Source organism: Contarinia nasturtii, unplaced genomic scaffold (genome assembly GCF_009176525.2).
Source record: "Contarinia nasturtii isolate CC-2019 unplaced genomic scaffold, AAFC_CNas_1.1 Cnas_scaffold_695, whole genome shotgun sequence".
NCBI lineage: Eukaryota > Metazoa > Arthropoda > Insecta > Diptera > Cecidomyiidae > Contarinia > Contarinia nasturtii.
The window spans coordinates 7,591,413-7,604,361 of record NW_022198046.1 but is presented as its reverse complement, the minus strand read 5'-3'; the positions used below and the strand labels follow the sequence as shown (position 1 = coordinate 7,604,361).

Sequence of the window (12,949 nt, the reverse complement as noted above, 5' to 3'; positions counted from 1 at the left end):
CTGTGTAGCTCTCGAGTGATTAGTAACAGACATCAAGTGGCGTTATTTAAAGGAAATATTTGACAAGAAATTCAAACGGCAAATGTTTTAGGCAATACGCAGGGAATTACGCGTGTACAATTCACATCATTTTATTTCGTTTGCAATTCCCTTATAGGTCCTTTATATTTTGAACTGAGGTAATATGAATCAAGCGTATAATATAATGCATGTATTCTCACTTGAATGATACTAATTCTGTTGCTGTTGAACCATTTCCAATGCTATTCGTTCTCTCGTTTGGCAATCTATCTGTGCGTGAGCGCATTTTTCGATTTCACTATGTATCTTATATATAGTCATTTCTTAAAATACTTCAATTCACTTACATTGGCATAGCTCACGGAATGGCCATAACACATTATTCTCTCTATGTATATATCTCGCTTTTTTATGTATGTGCGCTTTGAATATATTTCGAAAACCATCATTGGCTGGCACGTATAACTTTTGCCAGACGCTTTGGTTTTCTAGTTCATTTATACACCTTTTTGGCATCGTAAGAGTGTATCATCTTCGGGGCACAACATGAAGTTTCACACAAACACATATACCGCTAGCGTTGAGATAAATGATGCATACCTTTACTTTTGGCACATCAATGATTTTTCGAAGCAATAAATGTTCGAGTATTCAGTAGTGTATATTTTTCGAAGGTCCAAAAATTTTTTCTTGGCCCATCTGAGCATCGAACGTAAAGGGCTCGTATGTGTGTGTGTGAATGTGAAATGCGCGCGAGTGCGTACGTTTTAAGCGCGAATACTTGATCAGATATAGAACGAATGGTTTATCCATGAGGTAAATGGTTCTAATGCAAGATACCACCGAATACCTTTTCCCCCTCTCTCTCTTTCTCTGATAATCTCTGCGGCCATACACACAATACATGACTATACACTTTACGTATCCATGCCAATGTCTTGTGTGTTTTACAAAAGCACAGAGAAAATGTGTAACGCATTTCAGTGTTAAGCTTTTTCAATGTTTTCTTTCTTGTTCTACTTCACATACCAGAATCATCGTTGTCGTATATGTATGTTGTATGATTTTGAGCTGGTGTTAGCATTCGTTTTCCATTTTTCATTTCTTTTGTGTGTGCAAACTTTTTTCTTCTTCTCTTTCTCCATTCCCTCTTTTGGTATGCGTACATGTCCTTTGCTCTTGCTATGCGCCTCGCTCATTTTGCCTACTACCATTCGTTCATTCGAACCGTCTGTATTTATATCGTGTCTTCGGAATTATGTTTATTATTATATCATCATCGTTATTATTATCTTTTTATATTGTTATTATGTGCACACACCATCAACTGCCATATTCCGTTTTTGTGCGATATGAAAAACCTCTCTTCGAAAGTAACTTCGATGCTTTGCTTCGTGGCACTCACATATTTGTGTTAGCATTTCTGTAATAAAAGCTGACATCAAGGATATGTGCTCACACACACAGAGAGAGAAAGAGAAAGCATCAGCAGCCGAATGAAGAAGATGAGAAAAAAACAGCAACCACACATCAATGTTCTTGCATTCACCTTCACTTACAATTCATCTCTGCACAACTCATACATGATCGCGAGCGCTCGCTAAATGTGAATGAAATGCTCGAATTTGATTTAATGTTGGCTGCCGTAATAAATGTAATGAATTTACCTGCGTCGTTCTCTCATTCCCTATCTCTTGAAAACAAAAAAAAAAAAACAACAACGACGAATAAAGTGGATATGAGAGTCTTTATAAAGAGACAAACGCTTTTGCGTTATATGGCACGCATATTTATCTCTCTATTCAGCAGACACAAAACATCCATTTAGAACACATGCTCCGTGTGTTTTTTTTTTGTCTTTGTCTTCGTCTTCATCTTCTCCATTCACATCATTCTCACACGATGGCACATTCATAATTTATTTATTTTTTGTCAGTTATTCTTCCATTATGCGCTTCCTTTTAACGCATTGTGTGTTCACCGAATTTAATTCGAAATACACCGAAATTGTAATGCTTTAATTAAACACTTCTCCTTGTGAATTGCGTTACAATCTCTCTTGTACATTTTCACCTTGAGATATTACACTCATAGATAAATGCTTAGTTAAAAAATTGAGGCTTAAGAGATATAATAAGCCCAATACAGATTTTCAAATCGCTTTTTTTATGTGGTTCGTTCCGTGCATGGTCGTGAGAGAAAAGACAATCGAATCGGGTCAAAGGGAACCAACCGAAATTCAAATTGATGATGCCGATTTTGATGTTAACGATGCGAAACGCTTGCCCTGCTAAAATACACAAAAGAATCGCAAATACCATTACAATCAAAAAGATGTGTGCTGTGAGTGGCAATGCTAACGATATTGAGGTAAAATAGCACAAATAGAAAATTGACGAAATAGCAAAACCATCATGCAATACGATACATTTCGATCGAGAAACAACTGCCTTTGCGGTGGTGATAAACGGAGCTAATTTTTTTCCATCGTGCATCATCTAATATGTGCTTATTTTTCTTACTTTGTAGATTTCAAACACCAACGATTTTTCTCTCGTTATAATGATATTTTCCATTTGTTTAGACCCCATCGGAATTAATTTTGCTGGAATAAGACAGGGTGCGGCCACCGCATGAAAATAAAAGCTTAACCAACACAAATAATATACATATTCTAGCACATTTCTTTTCTCTTTTTCTCTCTTTCTCTCGCTCTCTTGCTCAATGAAAAATATGATTATTTTCAAGCTGTGATCCATGTCTATTGATCCCATAAACTTATTGCTTAGATCTTCGATTTTGGTATTAAGCTGCTATTCTGTGATTTGAAAAGACTATGTATTAGTCGTGTCAAAACATTGAAATGGGAGCGGGAGGAGCAAGAAAAAAAACTGTCACCGCCGTAAAAATGCTTACGCACCAGTATTCATGATTCGGGTTTTGTGAATCAAGCGAGCGAAAACCACACACATGTTTGTATTTCAATGGTAGCAAAAATCAAACAAAAGACACACCGATACAAAATGGATTTTGCAAAATGCCATTTATGAGAATCGGAAAATGAAAATGAACTGTTGGTATTAAATTTTGCGGTAGCTTTTGGGTTTTAGTTGTATATGTACCGAAGAACGAACAAATTTGTTTTCCGCTCAATCTGAGATCAAAGACAAAAGCCATGGAACACACGCAAAATACTTGTTCTTTTTGGCATATGTAAGACAGAGGAGAGTTGTGGAAAGTGATAGAAGAAAACATATACACAAGCAAGCATAAAGACTGAGATAGAGAGTGAGAGTGAGTTCGTTACGGGGCGCCAAAGAAAAGGTATTCGAAGCATTTCGCTTTTAATCAAAAGCAGAAAATGTCAAGAAATGAAATTTGTGTGATGCGAGAGATGACGAAAATCGGCCCAAACAAAAACCAGCTACACAGCATAATTTATTGCCCGCGATATACGATAAACGAACTCTCTTTCCCTTGTTCTCTCGCTTTGTGTGTTTGTATATATATATTTGTGTGTTGTTGTTTTTTTTTTCGGATGCTGGTGGTGCGTGAATGTGTATTTAGACATATTTCTAAGCCCGACAATAACAGAGTAATGGTGGCAATGGCAGTGGCATTAATCAAAGCGAAGAATAAATGGCTTTTTTAGCTCCATCGATTGTTTGTCGTTTGGATACACACGCACCATTCCACTAAGAGCACAAACGAAAAAAAAGCATGGGATAGAAGAATATGATGATGAAGAAGATGGAAAATTGCGAAGTCTAGTAAAAAGTTCAATCTATGAAGGATAGTCGTGCCTACGGCATACAAAACACTCAATACTCGGCATATTATGAAGGTTAATGTTGGTGGATCAATTAAATTTCGTCTCTTTTTTCGATTCGTTAAATGCGGAAAATTGCTGAGAATTGATGGAAATTCTTCGAAATCAATGTTGATATACTTTGTGAGTAAGTGCAGAAAAGAAAAATAAGAAACATATAAGAAAAACAAAGATATCAAAATTTGTTTTCGTAAGCAAAGGAGTTGGTATGCTAATTGGGCGTGTTGTACGCATATTTTGTGTTCATTTACAACAAATCAAATGCTATTGCTTTCTGTTGTGATGTTACATCAATCCATTGCGGATCGAAACTCAAAGTAACCGAAAAACATTTTGACAAAGTCAAAATGTATTTATAATTTTGCGCTGTTCGGCTCTTAAGTTTGATGTGTACTTTTTGGTGTATTTCGCATTACGCAGATTATTTTACGTATTCTATTCCTCCTGGAGCTATTTCTAGTTCTAAATGAGCGTGTTGTGTGTTGGGCGCGTGTATGTACTCTTGACTTACTCCCGCATTGTCGACCCATACCAATCGCGTTGAGCTTTATACGTTATAATGATATATGTACATAATGACCCGAACAAAGTGACCCTTGCTTGTCGAAAAAGGAAAAATGGAATGAGAGAGAGAGGGGGTAGAAAGCAAAAAGCAGAAATGAAAGCAACCACTATCACAAAAAGTAATGGAATCAATCCGACCGACAGTCAGTCAAACTTGTTAAAGCGACAACGATGATGATAAATGTGCACATCGAAGTAAAAACTTGGAATGGAAAATCACTAAAAACGTACGACAAAATTACAATCTCGAAGTGTTTGTATTTGAACATTTCACGCGAATAAGTGAAACTCGGCAAGTAAAAATCTGCCGTTTTTTTTTCGCTTGCGCAAAAGAAATGTTTCGGATACTAAGCAATAAAATGTCATTTTATGTACAATTTAGTTTACTCATATTTGAGAGCCGACGATGCTAAATGCCATCGCTAAAATGTGCAATATACACACTTAACTCGATGGGTGAAAAAGAGAGTGTTGCGTGTGATGTTTTATGTTTGTTTTGTAGTATGTTGAAAGAGAAGTGAAAAACACTTATCGTTTAATGTTCGACTGGCAAATAATCAAATGCGCTACGATGGGCATGACCTAAAGTAGACTAGTCATTTAGTTTTTTGTTGTTGTTATTGTTACTTTTTCATTTCTGCAAAAGCGAAATGTCGTGATTTCCGTCAGTTTTCAGTCGTCCTACTCCACCACAAGCCACTTTCTCACCATTTTAACCGAACGAAATCACAGAAAAATATTCGCTTGCGACGTGCTTATTCTATGTGCTCTGGACATTTAATTTCAATGACGTCGAACATTATGTCGTTTATTACCATTTGTCGCTTTTATGGAAATTGCGTTTTTCGTAAACAAAGTAACAAAATTCTCCAAGAAAAATTTCGTAAATATTTTGCCGTAGGCACCGCACCGTGTCGCTTTTCAATTGAGATATTTTTGTAATTTTTAAAACCAACACATCAACACATTCAGTCACTCACATTGAAAAATAAGTTTAATTCGCCATTGACTCAGAACGCTTTTAATTTCGTGCAGTTGGCATTCAGCTGCCGAAAAAGTAATTCACTTTTTTGGAATGTGACCATTTCCTTTGGTTTGAGAGCAAAACGGAGAAAAAGAGAAATAGATGGGGAGTGAGGCTAGAGAGCACAATGTGCTCCAGAGGAATTCCACTGAAGGGTCAAATGTTTCGATAATTTGTTTAAATTTATTTGAAGATTTCAAGGGTTCACTCCACGGAATATTAAATTTCAATGTTGAAATGTTGCTCGACATTTCTCATTCAAAATTTAATTTTGAAACAATAGACCATCGAGTCAGTGAAACAGATTTCAGTCTTTGTTTTTGCGTGGAATGCGTTGAATGCAAGTTATAGAGAGAATAAGTGGGACTGCTAGAAATAGAGAGAGAGGTAAAAGAAACACAAATACACACAGAGTAAAAGATACAAAGATAAATCAACGCGTAGCTAAAGTCTGGAGCATTTTACTGGGATTAATAAAAGTAACATGATTTATCCAGATTTTGAAAATGCAACTATGTTGCAATTTCATGCCAAAACAAAACAATAAAATGTGTTCGTGTTGCGTTGGTTGCTTCGGATTTGTTACCATTTATTTAATTATTTAATGTCGACATACTCATTCTGTGCTGTAAATCATTTTAAAGTATAGAAATTCATTTCTTTAGTTTTCCGTGCTTAGCGAAGTGAACATGAAAACCACACCTTATAATGTATATAGAAGGGATTTATGTTGTCGTTTAGCCTTTTGACTCAAATTTCGAAATTTGTGTGAAGTAAATGAAGTTTACGTCTTTGTTGCATCTTTTCGAATGCACTCGATCGATCAGCCATTTTCTCATTTGGTGTGCGGCCACCCAAACGACAAAATCAAGGCATGTAACGAGCTGCTCTCTTACTTTGAAATAATTTCCCTTTTAAATCATAATAAAAGAACCATTACGATTATCGTATTTTGGCTTCAAACACAATGGAAAATATAACATTTTCATTTTCTTTCTTTTTTTTTCTCTCGCTCTTCCTCACTTCCGCTAACCCCCACTCCCTCAGTTTGAACAAATGTGGTTTTGATATGTTTACTCGTTGAATGCAAATGAATGCCATTCGAACAATCATAAAATGCATTTTTCATTTTGGCGCAGGCAAACGATATGTACGGTAGTAGTCAAATGAAAATCAAAGCTATGACCAGCGAATAAATATGCAACGAGATTCGATGCAGCATTTGAATTTTTGCGGCCATGAATCATTACTTTCATTTATGGGGCGCAAATGGACATATAATAACAATAATAAATAAAACGTAATTATTATTTTGCGTGTTAAACGTGAGCGAAAAATGAGAACGAGGAATAAATCGCAATTTTTATACCCGCAGCATTAAATCGAAAACGCGAATGTGATTCAGTGTCGTGTTACGACTTTTTCCCTGCGTCTGCACTTCGAATATTTACGAACGACAGATATATTCACTTGAATGAACAATTTCTTTATTATTTCGGCTTTTTTGTTCGGTCGTTTTCAACAACTGGAACCTTTTATTCTTTAAGAATTCTTTTGTTCATTTTGGTGGAAATTCAATTGATAAAAACAGTTAAGTAAGAAAGAATTGATGGATCCATTGTTTCACTTATTATTTTATCATTGAGAAAATTGACAGAGTAGTTCTCGTCGGGTACAGAAAATTAAATAATAAAAAAAATGAGGGAAATAGAGAAAAGAAAAATACTTTTCAATAAGACTAAAAATTAATAAATTATATTTCGTTTTTCAAGCCGAACGACAAAAGGAATGCGGTACACTTTCGTTCGTTCGCTCTTGCTACATATGTATAAGACTGTCTGCTTGTGTGACAGCAGCAATTTTCGCGCCAACGAACTGCATTAAAGTGATGAAAAAGTTGTTACTCATTTCATTTCACTTTGCTTGCGTATTTTTTTTTGTTACTGTCGTTTGCCTGGTTTTTATCATTCGGTGTGTAAATTTTCGTCTTGAATTATTGTGAAAATGCCCAAAAAAATATTGCCACGAACTCAGCGAAAAAGGGGGGAGAAAGGGTAAGAGAGAAAGAGCGAATGAAAAAGTAGTAGAAAAATACATCAGCAGGAAAGAAGATGGCAGGCAAACTAAACGGGAAAGTAGTGCACAGTATCTGGATTGAGTCCAAAATGTATTAAATAGCTCTTTTGTTATTTATCGATTGCATGCCAAGAATTTTTAGTTATAAAATAAGCGGAAGAAAAATAAGAGAGTGCCGTTTCAATATGGAACAATGACTTGAATGTGGAGAGTAGACAGAAGGCGAACAAAATATGAAATGAGTCGGAGGCAAAGAATGGTCTCAATGCTAGTCGCTCTTCGCGCGAGCACATTAAACGGATTCCGGTTATGAAATTGTTTTCTCGTTGAATACACATGCGAAGAATGAGTGTGAAAAATAAGAAGAAAAAAAGTATAAGAATGTGGAATCCATCGTCTTTGGGTGTTGGCTATCGATGATTTTCGACCCCTGCATCAACGATGCAATTTCACGTTGAAAAAAATATTTTTTTTTTTGTTCTACAAATCTCAGCATAAAAATGATTACTCGGCATGAAATAAAGATTTTCACGATGCTGAATTTTTCAAAAGAATACGGAAAGTTTTCACATCGCCAGATGGATGGAACAAACTTCGCGGCGCGAAATTCCTCGACAAAAACTTGAAAGCAAAATGAAATAAGCAATCTTACTTGGAAGAAAAATTGAAAAGGGAAACACAGACAAAACGTAGCTCCAGAAGATGGCAAAAATAAAGAATAAATTGTAAATGAAATATAAATAATTCTTAAAGTATTTATGTGACAGGCAATTAGACGTTTCACTGAATGCAATTCAGTTTATCAACATATGCACCATGTGTGGTGAAATGATATAAAATCTCATGCAGTTATGTAATAAAAGACACACACACACACGGAGAGAGCATGAGAAAGAGAGACAGACATTGTGAATTGCAATTTTAGTGCATGACGTGAATTCATGCCATCAAATAAATAATCATTAACACTTAACATAGACACATACACACCTCGAGAAATGTCTGACTGTTACATTATTTCACACAATATATTTATGCACATAATTTATACTCATTTAATTCACCCCAACTAATTTTTGAATCATTTTTTCTTTGTATCTGTCTGTTTGCAGGTGACGACACTATAATGAGAACGATACGTTAGCTTTGACTATGGGAACAGAGGCATGGGATTGTGTTCGGACCATTGGTCGTTATGGTGGTGTAAGGCATTAAGCCGATCGCGATCATTCGCCACAACACTCAATAACTACCTACTTACCATACTCGTTGTACTCACAACGATAAGCTACTCAAACGCTAATTCACTTCCAGGTAAGAAAACAAAACACCTTAACCTTTCAAAATTATTTGATTGATTTGTTAAATTCAAAAAAATGCATCATTATTTTCGGATTTACCCTTAGATTTATTCCATTTTTGGTTTTTGCTCACATAAATTTGTATTCGTCTTTTTGCAGAATATTCTGTATGTTATTGTTTTCTTCTTAGGCCGTCATTTATCTCTACCTTGTCTCGATTTTCACCTTCTTTAATTTGATTCGGATTTAAGCTCAATTTATTACCTCCAATTGACTTACTCCGTTCAATTAAACGGTGAAAATTTGCTTCGTCGAAAGAATGTAAATGATATCCTATTAAGCTATCATTATATTACAACAAGAAGGAACACTTGAGAATTAATCATTTCAAATCGCAAACCTACATAATTAAGAATTTTTACATGTATTTATTCGCTGTTGTATGAAAACGTACATTCCGTAAACACTTTACAATGTGTTGCTGTAGCAACATAATTGAAGTGTAATTCCTCCGCAAAATGTATGCAAAAACTCAAAAGAAAAACTACCAAATTCTTACCAATTTCATTTTTTTTTTCGTTTGCTCACGAAGTTGCATACCTCGCATGTATCAAAATCTCTATGATACTATGAACGAGAGAATATTCTATGTAGCAAGTTTGTAGTGCATCAATATTGAATTGCAAATGAAATAATCCGAAGGTAAGAAGATAAAATCGGTACTTGGAGAAAATTTCTCGCTTTCTCAGTCTAATCAGATTTAATGTGAATTGTTGCACCCCTATGCCAAACGAATTTTGGAAAATAGACGCGCGCGCTCTCCACACAATCTCTGTGTATGCTTACAATTACACATCAGAATCGTGTAATGCTGAGTACACAGAAAAAAAAATTAAGCCACCCATAAAATGTACTACCTCACCCAAAAATCGCATTCATCTCTCGGAGAACGAACATTGTGTGCAATCACATACATATATTGTAGTATGCGCCGAATGTTGATTGTTGCACACCTCTTGAATAGTAAATGTACAGCGGTGTGGAATATTTTGGCGCATTTTAAGGAATTCCGTTGTGAATGGTGGCAGGAAACGAACCCAAAATAGCGCACTGAAGACGATGCTTCTATATTAAATTAATCGAATAATACTAAAAGCTTTAGCTCATTTCTGTATTTAGTTGTCACACGAAAAATAAATAATGGTTCATACACACTCTTTCGTTAACTCTCATCCTCTCTCTTTATGCTCTGTTTGTGTGTGTGTGTGTCATCATCTTTTTTTCTTTCTTTTTCTCGGTTATATCAAGTGTGCCAAATCCAGCATTGTGTATATGCGCGCACTTAATACTTTGCATAAAGTGCATATTGACTTACACTCATGCATGCAACCATGACTTTAACGTGCTGTATGTGTGTTGTACAAGCATGTATTCAATTTTCAAAATGAATGGCGTAAATTAAGGCAGTAAGAATTTTGGTGCACCAAACAAGTAAGAGTGAATGAGAGAAGGGTTGAGGAGAGAGAGAGAGAGAGAGAGAGAGACCAAGCGTGCACTGCTGGGTAAAAAATTCGAGTATGTATGGTGTTCCACTTGTGATGATATATTCAATGGATCAACAGCAACAAACATAGCCGCAGAGAGTCAGCAAACGAACGAGAAGTGTATCAAAGTATAATCACTTGGTGCAATTGCCTAGCCTAGCAGTCATCGGACAGCGAAAATGTTCACATTTTCACATGAAACCGCGTGTGTACCTTTCTCTCTCTCTCTCTCTCTCTTTCGGTATTCTGTGCACTACATTAATTTTCGTGCAGATGGCTTGTGCAAGTGGAATGTTTTATTAAGTACTTTTTTAGTAGCTTTGTGTTGCCATGTGAAAAAGCATCCCGTACACATAAATACACGCAGGAAGCACCAAAATTCGTAGGCCTCACTCAATCCATTTACCACTTTAGTTTCATTCTATTTTTTCCCAAGTTTTTTTTTTCGTCGTTCACCCTTGCGATACTTTTCACTTGAAAATCAGTGATGAATAGTAAGAGCGAGGAAAAAAGGAACGAATGAGTAAAATCCGCGTTGTGCTACATTTTTCTCATGCGAAATTTTTGTATTAATACTTTTCTTGTCGTTGCTTTGTGCCCTCATTCATTGTCTTTCATTGGCATGAATGGAAGCAGCGGCAGAAGCTGCACTAGTAGCAATATAAAAAATGTCCATAAAATACTTGAGAATAGAAATGCGGCGATATGCCCAAAAATAAAATCAACACACAGATACAAACAGTCGACGAACAACGATGGATTAATATGGAAAATATTTAAATGTAAGCTTGTGCGGCGGCTGTTTCTGTCGCTGTTTTTGTACATTTTAAAACATTTTTCCAACGATACACACTTACATACACATGTATGCCACGACACAATTATTATGTGTACAGCATACAACCTAGATTCAAATTTTCGGTTTTTCACTTTCGAACACCATGGTAATACGCACACGTACCCCGAGAGAAACTTTCTCTCTCTCTCTCTCGTTCTCTGATTTGTTACACAATGGAAAATACGAGTATACACACAAACTTATGACTATTATCGTTGCTTCATTATTATTTCGCAGCATAATATGCTCGAATAAACATTTCACTGTGTAATTGCATAAATACATTAATGTTTAATGTTGTCTGTCAATTGTACAATGAAGCAGCAGTGGCAGCAACACCAACTTTGCATTCATCGAGTTTCAATGTTTTTCGCATGTTTGCAAATGCAAAAGAGAATGGACGGAGGCGGCAGTGACATCATCCATCTACGTTTTAAGTTTGCTCTTATACTTTTACGAAAATTAGTCATCCTAAAAGTGCATTGTGTTGTATTATGACAATTCAGAGCATTCAGTTGCCACAACGATTAAATAAATTGCATGTACGACAAATAAATATGCGCCGGGATAACTATTCGCCAATTTAACAAGATAGATCCAATGCAAATGCACAACAGCAACAGCGAAAAAAATAGTAATGTAAACTTACAATCACTGTGAATGGCTTAACAAATTGTTGAGTTGAGCGAGAGTGGGTTCATTACGCGCTAACGTTTTTCTTCTATTCAGATGCGCTGGTTTTCGTGACATCATTATTGTTCGTTGAATAGAAGCTGATTTTGTTGACGATATTCTGAATTCGCTTGTTGTCCTGGCGTGCGCATCTTTTGTTTATAAATGTAATTTAAAATACGCGCCTGGATGAATTCTGGATTGGTCACGATGCAGAGGAAAACTGCTTAAAATTTTATAAAATTATATAATTACCTATTTTAAATGCAAAATCTCATTTAATACAACAACCTGAAATATACTCTCTCGTTCGGGATTACCCACACAAAAAAAAAATGAACGCAAATGAGCTCGTAAATTCCAGAGCAGCTTCGGAGAGTCGATAAATGACACTCAAACACATAGAGAGATCGAAAGAGGAAGGAAGGGCACGAAATGTGTTGGTGTGGTGTCCAATTGAGATATAGGAATTAACGAATCTAACCGACAATCGCATTCCATAAGCAATGCTAAAGAGGATTTTGGTGCCAACACAATAGCGAAACGACAACAGCAGCAAATCAAAGCGGGTGAGATGAATACCCAAAAAAAAACATTGTATGTCAAATTCATGAGAAATTGCTTCGTACTGATAACTGATCTCCTGCTTAATACCAAATGAGGACGAACACTATTTATTCATTTTGTCCGCGTTGCGCTTAACAATTCATTAGTGCATTTTCGTTGTAGAACAACAAACTTTCTATCTGTATCTCGCTCATTCGCCCGCTAAAATACTGCGATATCATGAACGAACTTGAGAGAAGAGGCCGCGTACGCAAGCGAACAAAAAAAAAACACATTAAAATGCTTTCGCATTTATATAGTTGAGGTTATGCTCGACAACAAATTCAGTTCCCTTTATTTACAATGGCATTTTATTAAATGCTATTAACCTGATTAAGTTTTTGTTGCGCTGGATGCTCTCTGCTACCGCTATTTGTACTACTTACATTATTGTTTGTCTATGTATTTGTATATAGACATGCTTTTTCATTCGCTCTCCATCTCTGTCCCTCTCATCATTCCGTATCTTGTCAT

At 35.9% G+C, this 12,949-nt stretch overlaps 1 protein-coding gene across 8 annotated transcripts in view; it reads left to right on the top strand.

The window, feature by feature from the left end:
- Positions 1–12,949, top strand: part of LOC116340463 (protein turtle) — a 189,356-nt gene that overhangs the window by 126,252 nt on the left and 50,155 nt on the right. For all 8 annotated transcript variants that reach the window (XR_004201093.1, XR_004201092.1, XM_031766963.1 and 5 more), the window contains exon 2: positions 8,627–8,828. Coding sequence is in view for 6 of the 8 variants with exons in the window: in XM_031766963.1 (XP_031622823.1) it covers positions 8,681–8,828 (148 nt within the window). In the remaining 2 variants the exon portion in view is untranslated. The remainder of the gene's footprint in view (positions 1–8,626; positions 8,829–12,949) is intronic.